The sequence below is a fragment of the Hemitrygon akajei genome, chromosome 6 (genome assembly GCF_048418815.1).
Source record: "Hemitrygon akajei chromosome 6, sHemAka1.3, whole genome shotgun sequence".
NCBI classification, from domain to species: Eukaryota; Metazoa; Chordata; class Chondrichthyes; order Myliobatiformes; family Dasyatidae; genus Hemitrygon; species Hemitrygon akajei.
Genome location: NC_133129.1, coordinates 41,965,632 through 41,990,588, shown reverse-complemented (window position 1 = coordinate 41,990,588; position 24,957 = coordinate 41,965,632). Strand labels below are relative to the sequence as shown.

The 24,957-nt window shown below is 40.6% G+C and overlaps 1 protein-coding gene across 1 annotated transcript in view; it reads left to right on the top strand.

Moving 5' to 3' along the window:
- The first annotated feature begins 6,580 nt into the window (after positions 1-6,580).
- The window catches only part of LOC140729006 (secretory carrier-associated membrane protein 1-like), a 48,411-nt gene continuing 30,034 nt past the window's right edge, over positions 6,581-24,957 (top strand). Inside the window, exons 1-2 of the mRNA XM_073048230.1 lie at positions 6,581-6,785; positions 21,709-21,786. Of these exons, the coding sequence (XP_072904331.1) occupies positions 6,729-6,785; positions 21,709-21,786 (135 nt within the window). The 5' untranslated portion in view covers positions 6,581-6,728. The remainder of the gene's footprint in view (positions 6,786-21,708; positions 21,787-24,957) is intronic.

The window sequence follows — 24,957 nt, the reverse complement described above, 5'->3', positions numbered from 1 at the left end:
TCCTTAGGAGTTTGCAGAGATTTGGCATAACATTTAAAACTTTGACAAACTTCAACGGGTGTGTAGTGAAGAGTATGTTAACTGGTTGCATTGCAGCCTGATATGGAAACACCAAAGCCTTTGAACTTGTCGTGGATATGGCCCATTCCATCATGGGTAAAGCCCTTCCCACTGAGGACATCTACATGAAATGCTGTCGCAGGAAAGCAGCAACCATCATCAGGGACCCCCACCACCTGGGGCATGCTCTCTTCTCTCTCTCTCTTGCCATCAGGAAGAAGGTACAGGAGCCTCATGATCCACACCATCAGCTTCAGGAACAGTTATTACCCCTCAACCATCAGGCTCTTGAACCAAAGAGGATAACTTCACTCAACTTTGCTTGTGCCATCATTGAAATGATCCCACAACCAATTGACTTACTTTCAACGTCTCTTCATCTCATGTGTTCCATATTTATTGTTTGTTTATTTTTTATTATTATTATTATTTCTTTATTTTTGTATTTGCACATTTGTTGTCTTCTGCACTCAGGTTGAATGCCCAAGTTGGGGGGTCTTGCATTGATCCTGCTATGGTTATTACTCTATAGATACAATGAGTATGCCCACAAGATTGTATACGGTGACATAAGTGTACTTCGATAATAAATTTACTTTGAACTTTGGAATTCCCAACTCATGACTGCTCAAAGTATAGAAAGAGCATTCAGATGGGTTTGGAGAACATTTTCCATGTGCTTGAAGTACAAAATCCCGGTATAAATGACAAAAGGAGCATACCACATCAGAAACTACCGTACTCACCGGCTAATCCCTGAAGACTCCTCCATCCCTTCCCTGCTGATACCTGTGGGTCACATTTTGGTCTCATCTCTCACCTTAGACTTAACATCCTTAATCACAGGAGACCACTTAAGAAAACAATTAATAAAAGACTCATGAATATGGTAAACACAAGAGATTCTGGAAATCCAGAGACACACACGAAATGCTGACGGAATTCAGCAGGTCAGGTAGCGTCTATGGAAGTGAATGAACAGTTGATATTTCAGGCTGAGACCCTTCTTCAGGACTGGAAAGGAAAGGGGAAGATGCCAGAGTAAAAAGGTGGGGAGAGAGGAAGGAGGGCACGTTAGAAGATGAATGGTAAAGCCAGGTTGGTGGGGGAGGGAAGAGGAAGTAAAAAAAAACTGAGAGGGGTCTGGTGGAAAAGGCAAAGGGCTGGAGAAGAAGGAATCTGATCAGAGAGGAGAGGACTTTGGGAAAAAGGAAAGAAAGAAGGACACCAGGGGAAGGTGAGGAGAAGAGGTAAGAGGCGAGTCTGGGGAACAGGAGAAGAGAGAAGAGGGAGGAGAACATTCCTGGAAGGAGAAATTGATGTTTATGCATCAGGTTAGATGGAATATGGAGTTTTGCTCCTCTACTCTGAGTGGTCTCATCATAGCAAAAGAGGAGGCCATGGACTGATATGTTAGAACAGGAATGGGGATAGGGAGTAAAGTGGTTGGTCACTGGTAAATGTTGCTTTTTGAGGATGAAGCCGAGGTACTTGACAAAGTCTCCCAATTTACATTGAGTCTCATCAATGTAGAGGAGGCCGTGTCAGAAGCACTGGATTAAATTGTCGACCCCAACAGATTTGCAGGTGAAGTGTTGCCTTACTTTTTTGAAGGACTGTTTGGGGCTTGAATGGAGGTGAGGGAGGAGGTGAATAGGCAGGTGTAGCATTTCTGTCTCTTGCAGGGATACATGCTAGGAGGGAGATTAATGGGGAAGGATGAATGGGCAAGAAAATCAAAGTGGGAGTGATCCCTGCAGAAAGCAGAGAACTGGGGGGGGGGGGATGTAGGTAAAGATGTGATTAGTGGTAGGATCCTATTGAAGGTGGCAGAAGTTGTGGAGAATGGTAAGTTGGATGTAGAGTTACATAGGTGGTAGTTCAGGTAAGAAGAACTCTATCCTTGTTAAGGCATTGGGAAGATTGGGTGAGTGTGGATAATCGGGAAATGAAGAAGATGCAGGTGAGGCAGCATTAATGTTGAAGGAGCAGGACATCTTTGATATCCAAGAAAAAAGAGCCTCATCAGTGGAATGAAAGTAACTGAGAAAAGGGATTAACATTTTTACAGGAGACAGGGTGGGAAAAGGTAGACCCAAGATAGCAGTGAAAATCGGTAAATTTAGAAAAGATATCGGTAGACTGTTAGTCTAGAAAGAATTGGGGAGCATTACTGGGGAAGGCTTGGAACATGGACTGTTCCACGTAGCCAATGAAAAGGCAGACATAGCTGGCTTCCCCTTGAATTTGAAGAAAGTGAGAGGAGCCAAAGAGAAATTGTTGTCAACAATTGTTGAAGGTGAGGATCAGTTCTGCCAGATGGAGGAGGGTGGTGGTGGAGGGGAACTTGTTGGCTTTTTTGAAACCTTCTTATTGGGGGATAGAAGTGCAGAGGGACTGGACATTCATGGTGAAAATGAGGCAGTCAGGACCAAGGAATTGAAAAGTGTTGAGATCGAAAGCATGTGGTTTCCCAGATACAGGTGAGAAGGGAACCAGCATCAGTGCCTCTTTTGAAGGGTGGGAAACACTATTTAGGGGTGTTGTAAAACTTGAAAAAAGTTATTTAAAACCAAAAAAATGTTAACTATAAAGCTGCAGGCATTTAGAACAAAAGTAAGATACATTTTTTGCAAAAACTTCGGTAGTTTAGACAAATCTCTTGTTAAATTCTTCAGAGCACATTTAAAATGAAACACAAGATGGCGCTGTATTCCCAGCTCCTGTAAATCAAGTTTTTGCTGTTGGAAAATACAGGTAAACTGCTAAACGTACTCGAGCAGCAATTCTGACAGTGATGCAGGGACCATTCCCAGTGGAACCATCCAGCATTGATTATGCAAAGTTCTATCAATTTAATTACCTCAGTAAAAAGACAGACTTCAGTCCATTTAATCCCTCAGAAGCATCCACAACAGAAATCTGTGCAATTAACATGCCATGGATTTTGGAAAGTGTCTCAAAGCATTTAATAAGTGTATCACCAAACAAAATTTGATTAAAAATCACATGAAAAGATTTAGGGAAAGATACCCTAAAGCTTTGTCAAAGATGTAGCTTTTAAAGAATCTATTACAGACCAAAAGATATAACTTGGATTCTTGTTAATTGTGACTAGTACATTTTGGCCCAGTTAAGCAGCTGTCCCAATTAGCTGAAGTTTCATGAAAATAGTTATAAAGGTATATAAAAAAAAGACAAACTATCATTTAATTGAGTAACAAATTATGTTTTTAAGTTGAATACAGAACAAATTGGAACACTACCAATGCTACTGCGGAATTATAAAATTCTGTTTTAGTACCTAATAACTATTGCAGAGGTATTCGTCCAGTGTAGGCTGCCATGCTCTTTGATTGACTGTCAATTGACAAGATTAGCACAGACATCTCATGCAGATAATGGACTGCCTTCATGCAATGTTTTTGACAATTGCATCCTCCAAATCTTCATTGTTTCACCGTAACATTCAAATTCTTCATAGTCCCTAACTTGTTGAAGTAGTGAAATTGTTTCATTTTCACTCCCAAACATTTATGGCATCTCCAAGCCTGAATGCTTGAAACTGTGGTGAGCAAAACAATTCTTGTCTTACAACTTATTTCTTGCCAACTATCAGTGACTAAAGGCACTGCTTTTTGAACTGAAACACACAACTGATGCTATTTTAAAACTGTTCGCTCTAAGAATGGTGTAGTGTCTAACAGCTACACAAATATACACGACTGATGCTAGTTAGATACTGTAGGGCCTGTCCCAATTAAACAGCATAATTTTGTAGTAAATGAAGGAAACTCCAGCTAATTTCTTGATAAGCTTTTGTTCATTAAGAGTTGTCCCAAATAAGTGGCTGCACCAATTAAGCAATGGCCTAATTAACTGCAATCTACTGTATATGTTTGTAGAAAGAATTTAGGCCTTATCAGCTGAAGGCATGTTATCCATGGCAGGCAATTAAAATCCTGGATGATCAGCAAGCCATATCAGGAGTAGCACAGATATGTCAGGGAATTATAACTGTTAAGAGATTATAGTGGCGAGGAAGAGCAAGAGGAAGAAGAGAGAAAATAGGCCAGATCAGTTATTATTTCTTTATTCAGCGATACAGTGCAGTGTTGGCCCTTCCAGCCCTTCATTCACGGCATCCCAACAATGTCATTTTAACCCCAACCTAATTTCGGGACAATTTACCAATTAACCTACCTGGGCGGCTTTGGATCGTGGGAGGAAACCAGAGCACCCAGGGAAATGCCACACATTCCACGGGGAGGATGTACAGACTCCTTACAGAGGACGCAGGGACTGAACACTGAACCCCGATGCCCTTAGCTGTAATAGTGTTGCACTAACCTTTATGCCACCTTGGCATCCTTTGTTATTAATCCTAAACTGTATGTCTTTGAAACGAAGGAGGAACCAGAGCACCCAGAGAAGCCCACGCACTCACAAGGAGGATGTACAGACAGCAGCAAGAACTGAACCCCAATCGGTGATTGCTGGAGCTGTAAAGGGGTTGTGCTAACCACAACACCACCGTTCCACCTCAGTAAAAGTGACATCACCAGCAGGAAAAATGCTAGAATCTAATGTTAAGGAAGAAATAACAAGGGACTTAGAAAATAATGACAGAGTCAACATGGTTCTATTATCTATTATCTGTAAGATTCAACAAATTTTGATGAATTTATGAAGGGTCTCAACCTGAAACATTGACTGTTATTTTTTTCCATAGATGCTGCCCAGCCTGCAGAGTTCCTCCAGCATTTTGTGTGTGTTGCTTGGATTTCCAGCATCTGCAGATTTTCTCTTGTTTGTGATTAAACAAATCTGTTCATTTTCATCTTCTTTCATGAGAAAAATAGAAAAACACATTTTTTTAAAATAGTGAGATATTGAAAGATGGAGACATAAGAGACCGCAAATTCTGGAATTTGAAGCAACAAACAAGACGCTGGACGAATTGAACAGGCCAGGCAGAACCTGTGGACAGTTGACATTTTGGATCAAAGTTGAAGTCTCAAAATATATATACTCTATACAACCGTGAGATTCGTCATCTTACAAGCAGCTACAAAACAAAGAAACCCAATAGAACCCATTAAAACAAAAAAAAAGACCATCAAACACCCAACATGCAAAGAAAAACGGGGGGAAACATTCAAACAATAAAAGTAAGCAAATAGCAATCAGAACTGAAGTTCACAAAAGTGAGTTCACACTATGATAGTTGCAGGCCACAGCCACATTTCAGTGCAGAGATGAGTAAACCTCGTGGAGTAACGAGTTGAAGTTCAGCGCAGAGCCACACATCTCTGACAATAGAGGGGACAGCATTTTTTTTCAAAGCACAAAGTTGATATGACTAGATTGTATAGCCTGCAAGAGTTAGGGATTCTTAAGCATGGTACCAATCTGGCATCTCATCCACAGCTGTTCAACATGGGAGTCCTTGAAGCACGCAAGTCTCCAGACAACTTCAATGTGTTGATCCAGATCATGGAGGTATTGTTAGTACCAGGAAGGTAGAACCATTCTGTTTTTTTTTTAACATGCTCTCCCTACGATTCTGCCAAACCCTAGTCCTCAAGCTTAACCCTTTCCTCCATACATGTACTAGGCCTGTCTCCAGGGAGTGAATTCTACTGTCAAGAACCTGGTGGTACTGGTGAGGGGACACCACAGCCTGGTTCTCAGTCACCTTTGTTTCCTGTCTCTGGACTTCTGAGATAGTGTTCCTCATCCAACAGAGCTGGAGTGAGTTGGGCAATGCAATGCTCCTGTAGTTATTCTCAATCTTTTTGAGCTAAATTGCATTTGTGTGTGACAGATGTATTGCATCTTGTTTCTCAAAACTATGTTGTACTAGCCTGTTTCCTTCCTTCAGTTGCTGGTTCTTTACTTCCCCATTGCCATTCCTTTCTTTTTGACACATATTTTTCATTCAACTTGCCCATGAACGTTCATCTGTTTGTAGCTTTATTTTTTTTATCATTATCATCACAACACTTTGCTTTTCATAGACATTTTAATGTCATTTCTTAAAAGTCAACCAGTACCAATGCATTTGCTACAAGATGAAGAAACAACTGACAACAATAAACAGACCACAGTTGATCCAGTCCTGACGCAGGATTTCAAACAAAAATGTCGGCATTCCCTTTTTCTCCCACAGATGCTGTTCAGATTCTTCCAGCGGGTCGTTTGCTGCAGCCGCTGAGTAACTGCAACGCGAGTAGAAAAGGCTGGTGATACTCAGCACGTCGGGCAGCGACTGTGGAGGGATGTTTTCCGTGGAAAGACGAGGAGATCTCAGAGGCCCTCCGCCGAGCTCTCCTCGCCGCCGCCGCCGTATTCAGTGAAGTGACAGTCGGACTGCAGCTCCACGGGCCACGTACGCGCACGGCGGACTCGCCACGGATGTGCAGGCCCCGCGGCCCCAGCGACCGGACTCGCCGCCATCGGCCTCCGCCCCGCCTCAGCTGACTGGCGCACGGGAAGAATGACGTAATGTAACCCACCCGACCCTCCCGCACTCACTTCCGGCGCCGCCATTTTCTCATTCTCTAATGTGAGCCGAGTGCGGGGTAAAGCGGGGGTGAGGAGAAGCCCGTTAATCGGCGCTGGTGGAATTGACGCGGAGCGGAGGGAGCCATTAGATAGCGCGGAACATGTCGGACTTCGACAGCAATCCCTTCGCGGATCCAGAATTCAACAATCCTTTCAAGGTAAGCGACGCCGCATTTTGCCGCTGTCATGTGAAAATGTTGTTTGTCGGCGGCCAGCGCAGGGGTGCTGAGGTGACAGCGGGACCGAGCGGGTCTCCGGGGAGGAGGGAACCGAAGAAGGAAGGAAGATCTTGGGCGAGAGGATGCGCCAGTGTCCTGAGGGTGGTGGAGAGGGAAGAATGTTCATTGTGAGGAATGGGGGGGGGGGGGGTAAGAGTCCCACCATTTGGGGGGGGGGAGGAGGGAGCGCCATGTAGAATGGGGGACGTGGTGTCAGCGAATGAATTATGATATTCCTGTCTCCGCCGTTGACATCTCCTTGCAGCAACCGAGTTGTCTGTTGGGGTTTTTAAATATGTCAACCCCGGTGGGGGTGTCCGCCGTGTCGAGCTCGACCGTCACGCACGGAAGGCGAAGTGATCGTCGCAGCCGCCTCGCTCCAAGGGTTCCCCATTTGTTCTTTGCGGGCACCCCTGTTCCCAGAAGTGCAGAATGCTGAGAAACAGGCCATGAATAACAACGTGTGTTTATAATGCTCTTTTAGCGTACTTAGACGTCACAAGGCTCCAAAGAAGAGCGGTGTCAAATAAAATTTGACACCAAGTCATTTGGCAACAGTGGTGGACATTATAAGCCAGTACGGTGCACCACTTCTGAAAGTTGCTGACGCTGTAGTTGCAATGCGACCAAACTGGACAAGAAAATAACGTTATTTTCTCTGCTAAGCAAGGGAAAAACTAGGTTTTATTTTTTAAAGAAGTGTGTATGCACTGATTTTCATGCAATTCCTTTGAATAGTTCAAATGATTTTACAGTCACTGCAAAACTTTTGAATATAGCTTATAATTTAGACGAGTTGTAGACAGGTGGAGTACAAGGTTGAAAACGTGACGTTATCTGCTTCAGTAGAACAAAGGAGCAGATATTGAGAATTTTCAAAGGTGAGAAATTTTGGAGAAACATTGTCCAAAGTTACCTGGAAGTTATTGCTGCTTCAAGCTATCATGTAGGTGCAAAAGTCAAAGAGAATTTTGGCCTTTTGTAGCAAAAAAGATTTAAATGTAAGAATAAAGATGGCCATAAAATATGAAAACATGCCCTGTAGTACACCTTGTCCATGCCAGTTATCAAGTACAAATTTACACTAGTTCCTTGTTAATTTCCCTGCAATTTTATAAACATTTTGCCACTTGCCAGCTTACTAGGAGCAATTTACAGTGGCAAGTTAACTTGCCAGCAATCTGAGGAATGTGGAGAAAACCAAAGGTATTACAAAACAATGTGAAACTTCACTCAGCACCAGAGGTCAGACATGAATCTTGGTCACTAAGGCAGCAGCTCTACTAGCTACACTAATGTGCTGCTCAATATTACAATATGCATTTGGCCTCTTCAAGCTGCAATCTGGAACGGTGCTCTGCTTGTTTATAGAAATAATTTATGCACAATGATTGCAGCAAAGATCCACACAATGTTTCCACAATGATAGATCAGTCATACGAAGAGAGATTTTGTAGGCCAGACTTCTGTTGTCTTTTGTTTAGAAGAGATGAACTCACTAAGACAAAATGCTTAGCGGGTTCGACAGGATAGAAATGGTGACGGAATAGATGGGTATCGACTCCATCTCAAAATAAGAGCTTGGGCTGATAGTGAGTTTAGAGTTTATTTTTAATAATTCATGAAGTGATGTATCTTTGGAATTCATTACCCAAGTGGGTTGTTTAGAGCTCAGTCATTGATTGCATTTGTAACAAACAGGCTGCCAGGTTTTTGGGCATTATGAATATAAGGGCAGGAAACCAGCCACAATCTTGATGATTTAGAAGGTCAGCCATGATCTTGATGAATGGTGTAACTGACCTGAAGGGCCAAATGTCCTATTTTGCTCTTAGTGGTCAGTTTGTCCACAACAAGTCATGTACACAAAGTAGTTCTGTAATGTCAAGATAATCAGTTTTGGAGCCATTTATTAAAAGTAGCATAGTGAGAACAGACAGGATCTCATTTTAAAGTTTTGTACAAATCCCAGGAATAGTGGTTTTCAGGAGGCACCAAATATTCTAAGAGCTTTATGGAGCAATGTATTTTTGTTGAAAAGTACACCAAAGTGGAAAATAAACAAGTATTCTTGACATATTGGCTGCCTGGCCTTGAGGCTGCCAGCTGTCCCCAGGAATCTACAGAGTAGTCCAAGCTCCTTAAGTGTTTCTTGACATTATCAGTTTATCTTTGCTAGAGACACTTTATGGGGTGGGAACAAATAAATGACTTTCATTCAGAAATGTTGGGCTCTGTTTTGGTCACCACTTCTGATAAGAACCTACCAAGAAAGACCAATTTGATGATTGTGCCTTGTTCTCCTTTCACTAAGATGCTCTGTCTTCACAGTGTTTAGCTTAAGAAATTTTCAGGATGTCAGTGAAACACTGGAGGGAGAGAAAAACAAGGCATCAGTCAACATTAGCTGTTTATTTCCTTCCATAGATTCTGCCTGATCTGCTGAGTTCCTCCAGCATTTTGTGTATTGCTCAAGATTTCCAGCATTTGCAGAATCTCGTTTGTAAAAAATCAGAAAATGCATGGCTGAATTGTGTTGAACAGCTTGGTGGGTATTGTTAGTGTGTATTTGAAAACTGACACAGTTTTCTTGGTATATACTTTTCCCTTGAATGGACATTAGGTAAATGAGAAATAGGCTAAGAAAAGATCTGTTTGGGAGATTAGAGAAAGGTTGTGTGACTTGGTGGCTTATTGAACTGTATAACATTTTACCCTCACATCCCCAGCAGCCAGAAAGTTGGCTGAATGTTTTGAGAGTGACATTGAGGCTGATTATTGATTTATTGTTTTGAATATTCCACTTTCTTTCCCCTCCCCCACGACTTATATTCTTGTAATGAGTCAGATCATTAAAAAAATCTTGCACACTGAAGAGGGCCATTCAGCCCATTGTCTCAGCGAGACATTTCCAATGTATTCCTGCTTTCAATAACTGATTTATCTTTCCATAGTTCTTTGCTTCTTAATCATACATCCACACACCTGTATAGATTTAAGACCATAAGATACAGGAGCAGAGTTAGGCCATTTGGCCCATTGAGTCTGCTATACCATTTCATCATGGCTGATCCATTTATCCCTCAGTCCCCGTCTCCTGCCCCCTGTATCCCTTCATGCCCTGCCTTATCAAGAATCTGTCAACTTCTGCCTTAAATATACCCAATGACTTGCAACAAATTACACAGATTCCCCACTCTCTGGCTAAAGAAATTTCTCATCTCTGTTCTAAATGCACAGCCCTCTACTCTTGGGCATTCCCATCTTAGAAAACATCCTCTGCACGTCCACACTATCAAGGCCTTTCAACATTTGATAGGTTCAATGATTTTCCCCTTCCCCCGCCCCCCCCCCCCCCAATCCTTCTTAATTCCAGTGAGTACAGGCCCAGTGCCATCAAGTACTCCTAATATGATAAGCCTTTCAAACCCAGAATAATTTTGAACCTTTGAATCTTCTCCAGGTCAGCATATCCTTTCTTAGATAAGGGTGTCTAACTAAAATAGATTACAACAGTAAATTCTGGACTCCTTTTATCTTTAGTCTGAAATTTTTTTTGGAAGAACGCTGATGTATTTACACATCTTTGAGAAGTAACTATAGCTGGTAGTGTTCCTGTGTCTGCTACTGCCATGCCATTTGATGGTAGAGGTTGTGGATTTGAGAGTGCTGTTGGAATAGTGCAGATGCATTTTGTTACTGTTACTGTGCATTACTGGTGGAGGGAATGGCCCATCAAGTGAGTTGATTTTTTTTTGAGTGGTATAAACATTAAGTTCTTAGAAGAGCACTCGTTTAGCCAATTTAATCTATTCTTGACCTGTGTTTTGAGATAGAGGAACTTTGGGTAGCCTTGTCTCTTGACACCCACTCTTGTCGCCAGTGTATTTTTGTGGATGGTCCACTGAGCTAATCGATGGTGACTCGTGGTACTGATGAAGGAATATTTGATATTCAATGGCATTTTCATCACCATGGTTGGATGGATATATTCTTCAAAATAGTCATTGACTGGCGCTTAGGCACAGATGTCATTTGCCACTTTGAGCTTTGCTTCAGTGTTGCCTAGGCTTTAACGTGTAACGATATACATTGATTCCTATGCTGAGCAATTGCCAATGGAATTGAACATTGTGTAGTTATCAGCAAATACTCTTCTGTATGGCATGCATGAATTGTGGTGACTTTTTGGATTATATCATTGTCTGAGTGAGCAACTGCCAGTGTGTCTACATGATCAACTCCATTTTTTCACCAATTAGAGCGCTGAGGAAGAGTGAAACATCAAGGTGAGTGCAGAAGGTGAGCGAGTGTTCAGCATCATCTCCAGTCTTTTACTCACTGTTGCTGGAGGAAGGTATTGGAGTGTGATGGTCTCTCTCTCCCTTGATGCTTTTGGAGGATGATCCCGAAGTTCTGGGTCTGCAGTTTATGGATTGGACTAGAACACTGAGCAAGAAGGGAGGAAGGCAGAAGAAAGAAAATTATGGGCTGGTTAGCCTGACCTCAGTGGTTGGGAAGACATTGGAGTCGATTGTTAAGGACGGTTTTCAGGGTATTTGGAGGCACGATAAAATAGGCCAAAGTCTGCATAGTTTCCTTAAGGGAAAATGTTGCCTGAAATCTGTTGGAATTGTTCAAGGAAGTAACAAACAGGATTGACAGAGTCAGTGGATGTTGTTTACTTAGAGTTACAGAAGGCCTTTGACAACTTCCTGCACATGAGGGTACTTAACAAGGTAAGAGCCCATATTACAGGAAAGATACTAGCATGAAGATTGGTTGATTGACAAGAGACAATGAGTGGGAATAAAGGGAGCCTTTTCTGGTTGGCTGTTGATGATTAGTGGTGTTATGCAGGGGTTGGTGTTAGGACCATTTCTTTTTACATGATATATTAATGATTTGAATGACAAAATTGATGGACTTATGTGGAAAGATAGGTGGAGGGGCAGGTACTGTTGAGGAAGGAAGGAGGCTGCAGAAAGATTCAGCCATATTAGGAGAGTGGGCAAAGAAGTGGCAGATGGAATAGTATCAGGAAGTGTATGGTCATGTGCTTTTCTAAAGGGAATAAAAGTAATTAGTATCTTCAAAACAGGGAGGAAATTTTACAAATTCATGGTGTAATTGGACTTGGGAGTCCTCATGCAGTATTCCCTAAAGGTTAACTTGCAGGTTGAGTTGGAGTTGAGGAAGGCAAATGCAATGTTAGCATTCATTTTGAGAAGACTACAATATAAAAGCAAGGATCTAATGCTGAGGCTTTATAAGGCACTGGTGAGGTTTCACTGGATGGTGACCAGTGGTGTTCCACAGGGATCTTTGGGACCCCCTCCTCTTTGTGATTTTTATAAATGACCTGGATGAGGAAGTAGAGGGGTGGGTTAGTAAGTTTGCTGATGACACAGAAGTTGGGGGTGCTGTGGATAGTCTGGAGGATTGTCAAATGGTACAGAGGGACATCGATAGGATGCGGAACTGGGCTGAGAAGTGGCAGATGGAGTTCAACCCAGATAAGTGTGAAGTGGTTCATTTCAGTAGGTCAAATTTGAAGACAGAATATAATATTAATGGTAAGACTCCTTGGCAGTGGGGAGGATCAGCAAGATCTTGGGGTCCGTGTCCATAGGACACTCAAAGCTGCTGTGATAATTGACCGTGTTGTTAAGAAGGTGTATGGTGTGATGGCCTTCATCAACTGTGGTATTGAGTTCAAGAGCCATGAGGTAATGCTAAAGCTATATAAGAATGTAGTTAGACCCCTCTTGGAGTACTGGCTTCAGTTCTGGGTCACCTCATTACAGGAAGGATGTGGATACTATAGAGAGAATGCAGAGGTGATTTACAAAGATGTGGCCTGGATTGGAGAGCATGCCTTATGAGAATAGGTTGAGTGAACTTGGCCTTTTCTCCTTGGAGCGTTGGAGGATGAGAGGTGACTTGACAGAGGTACATAAGATGATGAGAGGCTTTGGTCGTGTGGATAGCCAGAAGCTTTTTCCAGGGCTGAAATGGCTAACACAAGGGGGCATAGTTTTAAGGTGCTTCAAAGTAGGTACAAGGGGAATGTCAGAGGGAAGTTTTTCCACACAGAGGGTGGTGGGTGCATGGAATGCACTGCCAATGACAGTGGTAAAGGTAGATACAGTAGGGTCTTTTAAGAGTCTCAGAGAGAAATACACGGAGCTTAGGAAAATAGAGGGCTATGCAATAGGGAAATTCTAGGCAGTTTCTAGAGTAGGTTACATTGTCAGCACAACATTGTGGGCCGAAGGACCTGTAATGTGCTGTAGATTTCTATGGTCTATAGAATACTGTGAGCAGTTTTGGGCCTCTTATCTAAAAAAGGATGTGCTGACATTGAAGGGGGTTCAGAGGAGGTTCACGAAAATAATTCCAGGAATGAAAAGGTTATCACACGAAGAGTGTTTGATGGTTCTGGGTCTTCTCACTGGAATTTAGAAGAATTGGGGAGAGAAATCTCACTGAAGCCTAACAAATGTTGAAAAGTGTAGATAGATGTGAAGAGGGTTTTTCCTATAGTGGGGGAGTCTAAAAGCAGAGGGCACAGCCTCAGAATAGAGGGATGATCATTTAGAGTAGAGTTGAGAATGAATTTGTTTACTCAAGAGTGGTGAATCTGTGGAATTCGTTGCCACAAGCAATTGTAGATGCCAGGTGATTGGGTGTATTTAAGGCTGAGGTTGATAGGTTCTTGATTAATCAAAGCTTGAAAGGTTACAGGTAGAAAGCAGGAGAATGATGTTGATACGGAAAATAGATCAGCCATGATGAAATCTCGGAGTAGACTCGATCGGCCAAATGACCTAATTCTGCTCCTACGTCTTATGGTTTTATGGTTATCTAATCTAACCACAAATTTGCTAATATTTATTCTCAGTCACGCCCCTTGGCTAGTCCCTGTTGTGTGGCTTTGTTACTCCTATTTGCATCAGAAAAATCTCAGATCATTATTGCATTGTTCTTCAACCAGTTATCCCTTATGCTGCTAAACACTAGCTTCTGAGTCTTTCCATGTAAAAGTTTCTGCCCATTATTACCCTAGACACTGGCAAATGGGCTTTAAATTGATTGCAAGATTACCAAAAGCAGAATGAGGAAGTAATTGGAAGGGGTCGGGTTCTGAAATAATAAAAAGACTACATGGTTTTCAGTAGCAAAGTTCAAAATAAATTATCAAAGTACATGTATGTCGCTATATACAACCCTGAGATTCATTTTCTTGCAGGGGATCACAGTAAATACAAGAAATGCAATAATTTTCAATGAAGGACACAAATGAGCTGAAGCAAAAGTGAAGTGATGGTTCACATGATGTCTAAAATTAAGTCTATTGTGACACCAGCTTCTGCTAATGTCTGGTTCTGTTTCAAATAGTTGCTGAGAAGACAGCTGGTTTCAATTGACTAAATGGCTGGAAACTTGTGATGGGGACTGATGCCAATAGCTGCAGTGCTTTAGTTGATGGAAATTTCTATTCATTCAGTGTTGCAAGTCTGACAGGTATTTAGCAATTAATATGGCAAATGCTTCCAAATGGAAGTAGCTGCAGTAAAAGTGAGTCTCATCACTTACTATCAATTAATGCCCAATATTAGCCATTCCTTACTTGCTGTTTACTTTTTAAAAATATAGCTACCTATTAAACAATAGCCATCCCATAACTCATACTTCAATGATTTCTTTATTCTGATTTAAGATGGTTTTGCATTAAAACAAATCACCTTCAATTGATTTATTACCATCATTTCCCTCAAGGCTTTTAACTACCTGTTCATCAATTATCTTTAGGCACACAGTGATCACAGTACTAGATCCAAACTGGCCTGTTCCCTCATTGGTTCCTCCCACATGCTAATCTTAAAAAAAATATATTGTACATTTCATAAATTCTCCACATCATTATTGTTTACTTAATTTGCCTGGTCTGTATGTAGATTGTCGAAATTATCAATCGATACAGCTGTTTCAATTTTGTTAATTCATACAATGGCTTGCATTACTATTAGTGGTTGTAACTCCATTTAATATTTTCCTTCCCTATTCTGTTTTGGTTCCACCCAAAGCTGATTCTATTGCTAAAATCTTTCCTTCTGCCATACCCCCAATCTTCAACATTAGGACTATCCTGCCTCCTTTACCATTTTGCCTATTTTCTGGAAATAAGGTATCCTGGAAGATTTAATTTCCAGGCTTGGTAACATTACAAACTCATTTCTACAATGGCTATTAGATCACACAGGCATGGATAGCCGAATGGCTGACAGGCAGGAGGCAGCGAGTGGGAATAAAAGGGGCCTTTTCTGGTTGGCTACAGTGGTGTTCCTCAGGGGTCGGTATTGGGACTGCAGCTTTTCACATTGTTTGTCAATGATTTAGATAATGGAATTGATGGCTTTGTGGCAGAGTTTGCAGATGATAGATAGGTAGGGGGTAGGTAGTGCTGAGGAAGCAATGCGATTACAGCAGGACTTGGGACAAATTGGAAGAATGGGGAAAAATGGCAGATGGAATACAGTGTTGGGAAATGTATGATGATGCATTTTGGTAAAAGGAACAATAGTGTGGACTATTATACAAGTGGGGAGAAAGTTCAAACATCAGAGGGACTTGGGAGTCCCCGCGCAAGACTCCCAGAAGGTTAATTTAGGGGTTGAGTCTGTGGTAAAGAAGGATAATGCAATGTTGGCATTTATTTCAAGGAGAATAGAAGATAAAAGCAAGGAGATGATGCTTAGCAATTATAAGATGTCAGTCAGGCTGCATGGAGTATTGCCAATGGTTTTGGGGCCCCATATCTCAGAAAATATTTGTTGTCGTTGGAGTGAGTCCAGAGGAGGTTCACAAGGATGATTCCAGGAGTGAAGGGGTTAATGTATGAGAAGCGTATGACAGTTTTGGGCCTGTACTCACTGGAATATGGAAGAATGTGGGGGATCTTGTTGAAACTTACTGAATGTTGAAAGGACTAGATAGGGCGGATGTGGTGAGGGCATCCAGAATTAGAGGGCAGAGCCTCAAAATTGAGGGGCAACACCTTAGACAGATATAAGGAGGTTTTTTTTTTAGCCAGAGACTAGCACATCTGTGGAATGCTCTGCCACAGACTGCGGTGGAGGCCAGATCTGTGCGTATATTTAAGGCAGAAGTTGATCATTTCCTGATCGGTCAAGGAATCAAAGGATATGGTGAGAAGGCTGGTACATGGAGTTGAGTGGGATCCGGCATTAGCCACGATGGAATGGTGGATTGATTGACTTGGGCTGAAAGGCCTAATTCAGTTCCTATGTCATATGGTCTTATTTGTGCGATTAATTTGTAATAACTTGGTTAATGGCTGAATGAGAACTGGCATCTTTTCCCTTTGACATGGATATGAGACAAAATTAAATCAGAATTTTAACAGTAATGAATGTATTACAAGGTTTGTGTTTGTGTTCCTTGGAGCTGAGGAGGATAAAGAAATGCTTGAAAAGGGGTATACAGAATTATAAGAGTAGAAAGAAACTTCTCCCTTCCCCCCAATCAGATGTCCGAAGTGAGTAGAAAATAGGTTTAGTGTAAGAGGTAGTAGGTTTGGAAAGGACTTGAGGAAAGTTTTCAGAGGGTGCTTAGAATCTGGAACCTATTGAGGAGGTGGTAAAGCCAGGTAGTCTCACACTATTGAAGAAATATCTAGAGGAGGATGTGAGTTACCTAATGCACGAAGGCTATAAGACCAAGTAGTGCTGAATGGGATTAGTATGGAAGAGCGTTTGCTGGTTGGCATTGACATTGTGAGCCAAAAATCCTGCTTTTGTGTGGTATGACTCTTGATTTGGGCACCTGTTAGGAGAGAGGAACAGCATTAATATTTCAGGTCAATGACTTTTTTTTTAGAACCAACATGTTGAGTATTTCCAGCACTTTGTTTTTATTTTGAAATTCCAGTATCTCACATTTTAATGCCAGTGATAGAAATTTCAGCCAGTCTTGTAGTGCAGTTGTTTAATGTAGTGTCAGGCATTGAGAAACATTAAACAAGTTGGCTTTCTCTAGTGATAAGTCCCATTTAGAAATTAATTTGAAGAATTTGCAAGATATGGTTTGCCCATGTGCTATTTTAAGATATTCAGTATCTCCTTTAACTACATGGCCTTTAAGTTGAAACATTTTTATTTCTTTAACAGCTAGTGACCAAATTACAAGTGTTTATGAATGAAGTTTATCATTTCAACCAGAAGGGGAAAATAGTTAATGCATCTTTCTATTAAAGGTTTCAAATTTTCTTGCAGAACTACGTAGCATGTACCATTGTATAATAACTGAATTATATTCGACTTTCTCTTGTGTATTTCTGTGTGGCAGTTCTGGAAACTGGAGAAGTGGCGGTGAGAACGTTGCGCATTATTTTTATTTGAACAGATAATGGTTGTTTTTCAGCACTACTGTCCTTTCAGTTTGCATCAACCTAAAAAGCTATCTTCTTTCCTGTTTTGTCTGTTACTTAACTGTTAATTTTTGAGGAGAGATTGCCAGATTGCTGTATGCTTCTAAAGATTTAATGTCCTGAAACACAAAATGATTACAGCATGGAAGGAGGCCAGTTAATCTCCATAAATTCTTTTGTAAGAGTAATCCACCCATTCTCATGTTCATGCTCCTCGTTCTCATTCCCCCCCCCCCCATCCCGATTTATCTAGCTCGTTTGAATGCCACAATTGAATCTGCAACTGGCAGTGCATTCTTGACCCTAATCACTTGCTACTTTTTTTTTGTAAATGTTTTGGTCTTGATGACAGGCCTGTAAGATGGCGATGATAATACCCTTTGGAATTCCACAAATAACAAAACCAAATTTCTCTCTTCGACCTCGTGTAACTTACGGTAAATTCTCTCAAGTTAGTTAACTCATTCTGTCTTTAACAAATCCGCACTGGCTTTCTCTCACACAAGAGAAAATCTGCAGATGCTGAAAATCTGAGCAACACACGCAAAATGCTGGAGGAGCTCAGCAGGCCAGGCAGCATCTAGAAAAAGAATAGATGTTTCAGGCTGAAACATGCCAAAGGGTTTCGGCCCAAAATGTCAACTGTACTCTTTTTCTAGATGATGCCTACCTTGCTGAGTTCCTCCAGCATTTTGTGTGTGTTGCTCTGGCTTTTTCTAATCAATTCACTTTGTCCTAATGACTGTCTATTCTGTCCACAGAATTTAAGCTGATTGTCCTTTTAAAATGCAATTTTGGATTCCTTGGGGAGCACTACTACTACTACTACTACTGGACTTGAAAATATCAGGCAATAATGGCAAGGGTCTCCACAGTTTTTCCCTAATTCTTTCAGTAGCACATTTAAGAATTACCTACCCAAGCGTTCCTCACCACTACCACCACCCATCCTTAACACCATTCACTAGAATTTCCAATGTGGATGAAGGAAATGCAGCATTTATCCTTTTAGTTTCTTGTTGCATACTGTTGAGATCGTCAAGTATGCTACTTAGTGCCCACATAAAATAGTGGTTTTATTTTACTTTTTTTCCTATTTGGAGTACTGCTTTGAATTGGAGCTACCAAATGTATTTGGATGAGTGTTTTCTAGAACACTTCAAATGCATTTATGAAGTTCACTTTAATATTTTTCCCAAGTACATTCTAATCTTCCTGATGGACAATTTATAGGCAGGACTTCTTAATTCAAAGATGGTATATTACAGCCTTCTGGACTCATGAGTTCAACGATGTATTGGATACAGCTGTACCTTATGTAGCAATACCTAAGTATAGTGATTCATTATAGCTCACTTGGTCCACTAGTTCAAACATGCACAAGTGTCATTACTTTAACTTTAGGAAGTTAAAGTAACCAGTAACAAAAACTTTAGAGCCATTTCCTAAGGTTGTTCAATATTATTAAAAGGACCTTTTACAAAACCATACCCTCAGCTGTGCAGTGCTATTCTAGGAACCTTGAGTAAACCTCTGTTCTTACACTCGCAGCAAGAATTTCACCTACAGTCTAATGTGGTTTAGCTGCCTATGAGGGCCATTATTGGGCTGACTGGGATAATTGGCATAGCTGCAGTGTATTATTCAAGGTTTCACACCTCAGTGGTAAGGTAGATGCAGAGCAGTATTTGAAATTGTTAGTGTGCTTTCATACCTCCCCAACTCCTACAGTCCACCCATTTTCTCTTGTTGGATGTGAAGGAAGCTACTGTGTTCTTTTCTTTTGCCCTTCCCAGCCCTGATATTTCCCTACAGGAACAAGCTCAATAGTGGCCCCTGGCTCTTCCATTCTTAATTGTAGGGGCTGTATTCTGTGAGACTGCCAGCAGAGGGCAGGGTTTGCATACTTTTTGGCCATCAGTAAGGCGTTTTCCCCCTTTTATTGCTGTTTCCTTTCCTAGGAACACATTCTGAAAGCTAAGCATGGCACCAGTGTAATAATTCTGCTATTTTCTTTTAAACTCTAGTAGATCCGTATCTATATTTCAACACTTAATTCATTACCATGCTAATGGATTGCCATTATGATCTTCTGAGTTCCTCCACCATTTTGTGTGTGTTACCCATTACTATCATCATTTCTTTTTGCATGTAATCACAATTGTCTTGCACCCTATCATGGGCCTTTTATATTTCCTTTTGTTTATTTTTCTTTGTACCCATCACCAACATGGAACCCTTCCTTGCTCTTTAAGCACTTAGGATTTTTCCTGTTCTGATAAAATATTGTTAACTGGATCAGTTAACTGTTTCCCTCATTGCAAATTGATATTTGGAGCTGTTTATAGTAGTTCCATATTGACAACATCCACTCTACCCTCGTTAATCATCTGGAACACACACAGAACGGTACAGCACAGGAACAGGCTTTTCAGCCCACCATGTCTGTGTAAACCATAATGCTAATCTAAGCTCATCCTATCTAGCTGCACAAGGTCTGTATCCCTTTATTCTCTGCCTCTTTGTATATCTGTTTAAATGCCTCTTAAACAGTGTGATCGTATCCACTTCTAGAACCTTCCCTGGCAGTACATTCCAGACACCTGCCACCTGCTGAGTATGTATATTTTAAATAAACTTGCTTTATAAATCTCCTTTAAACTTTTCTTTAACTGCTTTCTTAAGTTTGTCCAGGTAGTTACAGTTAATTCACTCCAATACAGGCAATGACATTTCTGGCTTGTAACGTCTGTTCTTCTAAAGTAGATCTTGATTTGAAGATGCCTGTTAGACTGTATTGTTGTGCTTCAGAAAGTCAAAGTTTGGCTTTATCTTGAATAACCTTACATTAAAGCGTATCATAGCTTGATATAAGTAATCCAGTTGGTAGCAAAAACACCAGTGATATCCCAATTAACCAATTTTTATTTTATACCAATTTGTAAACTTATCTTTATCTATCCTGCTGCATTGACAAAAGTACAAGCCTGGAGAAGGTGGAACACTTCTAGTATCTTAGGAGTCACCTCTCAGCAAAGATAAGGTTTTGAAGTATGTGGTGAATTTCATAATCAATACATCAGTGCAGCCATATCAGAATCAGGTTTAAAATCTCCGACATTTATCGCGAAATCTGTTGCTTTGTGGCGGCGGTACATTGCAATACGTAATTAAAATTATAAATTACTTTAAAAAGTACTAAATTAAATAAGTAGTTCAAAAATAGAGGTGAAAAATAGGTAGTATTCTTGGGTTCATTGTCCATTTAGAAATATGATGGCAGAGGGTAGGAAGCTGTTCTTGAAATATTGAGTGTGTGTTTTCAGGCTCTTGTATCATTTCCCTGATGGTACCAGTGAGAAGAAGGCATGTCCTGGGTGATGGAGGTCCTTGATGATGTTGCCTTTTTGAGGCATCACCTTTTGAAGGTGTTCTGGATGCTGGGGAGACTATAGTCCATGATGGAGTCAGCTGACTTTACAACTTCATGCAGCTTTTTCCGATCCTGTGCAGTGGCCACTCTGTACCAGACAGTCATGCAGCCATGTCTGAGATTCCTTTGTACATTTCAGAGAAAACATGCTTGAAGATCTCAGACCTGGCATAAAACTTGTAGCTTACTGGGCAGCAATGATTTCCCCATTCTCCTTTCTTTATGCTACTAGGATTAATGCACAAATATAGATTATGTTTAAATCTCTGGAGTTTATCTTGACTATATAGCCTCTGTATCTTTACTTTTAGATTGTCTTCCAGCATTGATGCCCTTTTGGATTTCTTTATAAACTGATTATCTGAAATAGTCAAACTAAATGGAAGTTTGCTGAATTCTCTCCTTTTTGTATTTTGCCCCCAAAACAAAAGCTTAATTTTGTTTCTCTTTCTTTCCTGCCCTTCCACTGTCCACCAAATCTGGTTTGCTCTTGTTCCTATTCTTGTTCACCTTCATCTATTCCAGTTCCAGCAAACTGATCTGTTATTTTACTCTATTTATTCTTGCTCATACCATCATAGTTTATTTTAGTATATGGAGTTATTCAAATTCCATTGTATTTGTCAGAGCAAGGCTTGCTTAGCAGCCTATTGAGAAAAATTAGATGGCACCTGAGGTGAAGTCAGCATAATTTTAGGCAGAGGAACAAATTATGATTTTTGTAATTAAATATTTAGAATATAAAACTTGTGCAATTATTGGAAAAGCGCTGTCGACGTTTCGGGCCGAGACCCTTCATCAGGTCAGTCCTGACGAAGGGTCTCGGCCCGAAACGTCAACAGCGCTTCTCCCTAAAGATGCTGCCTGGCCTGCTGTGTTCTACCAGCATTTTGTGTGTGTTGTTGTTTGAATTTCCAGCATCTACAGATTTCCTCGTGTTGTGCAATTATTGATTTTTTTTCTTCTTTTTATCTTAGGATCCATCAGTTACGCAAGTGACAAGAAATCCTCCTCCAGCGTTAGAGGAATACAATCCATTCACAGATGGGCGCAAAGTATGAAAACTTCAGATTTTTATGTACTTCTGTGCAAGGATGAGAGCACATGTCTACTAAGTGTGACTATTAAACATTCCACATCAGAGGAAGAAAGATTATGTTACAGAGAACACATGTAGCCAACACAGAACTATCAGAGCATTTAAGTGCTAGTTACCCGGGATTGCATTCCATAGGGGTCATTGACTCAAAAGTGATAATGTAAAATGGCTAGTAATAATGGCATATAGGTTTTAAGACTACAGAAATTATTAGATCAGAGCACTTGAAGATACATTGTGCATTTATCTGGTTTGGTTAGCTTTTTCTGTGAAAGTCCCAACTTCCTCCCAAAATAGTGATTGCCTAGTTAATCCTTAAAATACACATAATTACTATCTAGGTGCATTAGAATTAGAGCTGAGGTAAGTAAAATGTGTTCAAATGCCTTCTTTATACTAGTCCATGTTCACGAGTTCAATCTCATTCAGTAGGTAAATAATTTATGATTGATTTGTTTTGCTAAAACAATAAGACAGCAGAAAGAAGGTCTTTCAGCCCTATGGCCTTTTGCGAACTTTAAAGCTCTCCAATTATTTGCCTTAGTAAGCAGCAACACTCAAGGTTTCAATGTAATGTTCACTTTTGTTGAAGAATACAGTATCTTAACTTACATTTTCTGGTACAATGGTGTGTCAAAAGTCTGAAACACCTTTTTTTAAAAAATTGCACTGACACCTGTAGATGGCACTTGAGAAGAAGTCAATATAATTTTAGACAGAAGTATAAGTTGTGATTTGTAGCTAAATTCCTTTTGAAATGAACTTGCAGTATTTTTGTTTTATAGCTATTTTTCAGCTAATACTCTTTAATGTAGTTCATCCCAGATTGCAGCAACTTGTTGGTTTTGCCAGTTACTAGAAATTTGTACACCATCCCTGCCATTTAATCTTTTCTCAGCTTAGCTTCTGAAAATGAAGCATGGGTTTGAACTTCCCATAACATTAACCAACATAAGGGGAATACCCTGTTTCTATTAAATCCTGTATTTCTCAATCCATTCTGGGTTATTTGATTATAGCCACAATTATATTGTCCAAAGTTAGTTAGACATAGTACTCTACCTGAGGCTTAACTTTTTCTATACAGAGTGCCTATAAAAAGTATTCACCTGTTTGGAAGTTTTTATGTTTTATTGTTTTACAACGTTGAATCACAGTGGATTTAGTTTGTCTACTTTTTTGACACTGATAACAGAAAAAAGACTATTTGTGTCAAAGTGCAAACAGATCTGTACAAAGCAATCTAAATTAATTACAAATATAAAACACAAAATAATTACAGAAGTATTCATTCCCTTTAATATGACACACCAAATCATCACTGGTGCAGACAATTGCTGTTAGAAGTCACATAATTAGTTAAATGGAGATCAGTGTGTACAGTCAAGGTGTTTCAATTGATTGTAGTAAAAATACACCTGTATCTGGAAGGTCCATCTGCTGGTGAGTCAATATCCTGGCCAAAACTACACCATGAAGACAAAAGAACACTAAGCAACTGTGAAAAGCCCAAGCCAGGGGATGGATACAAGAAAATTTCCAAGTCACTGAATATCCCTTGGAGTACACGTAAGTCAATCATCAAGAAATGAAAAGAATATGGTACAGCTGTAAATCTGCCTAGAGTAGGCCGTCCTCAAAAAACTAAGTGACCATGCAAGAAGAGGACTAGTGAAGAGAGGCCACCAAGAGTCCTATGACAACTGTGGAGGAGTTGCAAGCTTCAGTGGCTGAGATGGAAGAGACTTTCTTGCAACAGCTGTTGCCCCAGTGCTTCACCAGTAGCGGCTTTATGGAGAGTGGCAAAGAGAAAGCCACTGTTGGGGAAAAAAAACACAAATGAAATCTCAGCTGGAGTTTGCCAGAAGGCATGTGGGAGACACTGAAGTCAGCCAGAAGAAGGTTCTATGGTCTGATGAAACCAATATTGAGCTTTTTGGCCATCAGGCTAAAACGCTATGTTTGGCGTAAACCAAACCACACCACACATCATCAAAAACACACCATCTCTACTGTGAAGCGTGGTGGTGGCTGCATCATGCTGTGGGGATGCTTCACTGCAGCAGGCTCTGGAAGGCTTATCAAGGTAAAGGGTAAAATGAACGCAGCAAAATACAGAGAAATCCTGGAGAAAAACCTGATGCAATCTGCAAGAGTACTGCAACTTGGGATTTGTTTTCCAGCAAGATAATGATGCCAAGCTGAAGTTACACAGTAGTAGCTTAAAAACAACAAAGTAAATGTCCTGAAGAGGCCAAGACTGAGTACAGACCTCAATCCAATTGAGAATTTGTGGCTGGACTTGAAGCGTTTGTCAGTCACGATCCCCACACAATCTGACAGAGCTTGAGCAGTTTTATAAAGAAGAATGGGGTAAAATTGAAGTGTCCAAATATGCAAAGCTGCTAGAGACCTATCCACACAGACTCAAGACTGTAATTGCTGCCAAAGGTGCATCTACTAAGTACTGACTTGAAGGGGGTGAGTACTTGAGCAATCAATTATTGTGTTTTGTATTTGTAATTAATTTAGATCACTTTATAGAGATCTGTTTTCATTTTGCCACTAAGAAGTCTTTTTCTGTTGATCAGTGTCAAAAAAGCCAAATTACCGTAGATTCCGGATTTTAAGCCGCTACTTTTTTCCCACATTTTGAACAGCTTTGAACTTTGCGGCCAATAATCCGAAGCGGCTAATGCATGATTTTTTTCATGCCGCCTCGTAAACATTTTGCCTCATAACAGTAGACCAATAAAATTGATGAGTAGTTCACAGAGGTCCAATGAAATTGTACGATAAATCAAGCGCACTTTCACAATTAAATTATTGTAAATCAGTCATTTGTACTCACCCTCATCAACATGGAAAACACTCGAAGCATTGTGCTGCCTACTTAGTTTAAACTATATTTGTTTTCTGTACTACATCGCGGGATGCTATGACGTCACACCCGGTTTCGCGGTGTCTTGTGGGAAAATGCCGGTTTGCGATGAAACGGGACGGAGGGAGGGAGCGCATTACGCGAGCGGCTTTGGATCTGAGCGAACTCTGCTTTTAAGTTAAAGGTATCAATAACTTTTCCTGGTAGGCTGCAATATATATATTTTTTTACCAGTCGTTAGGAGAT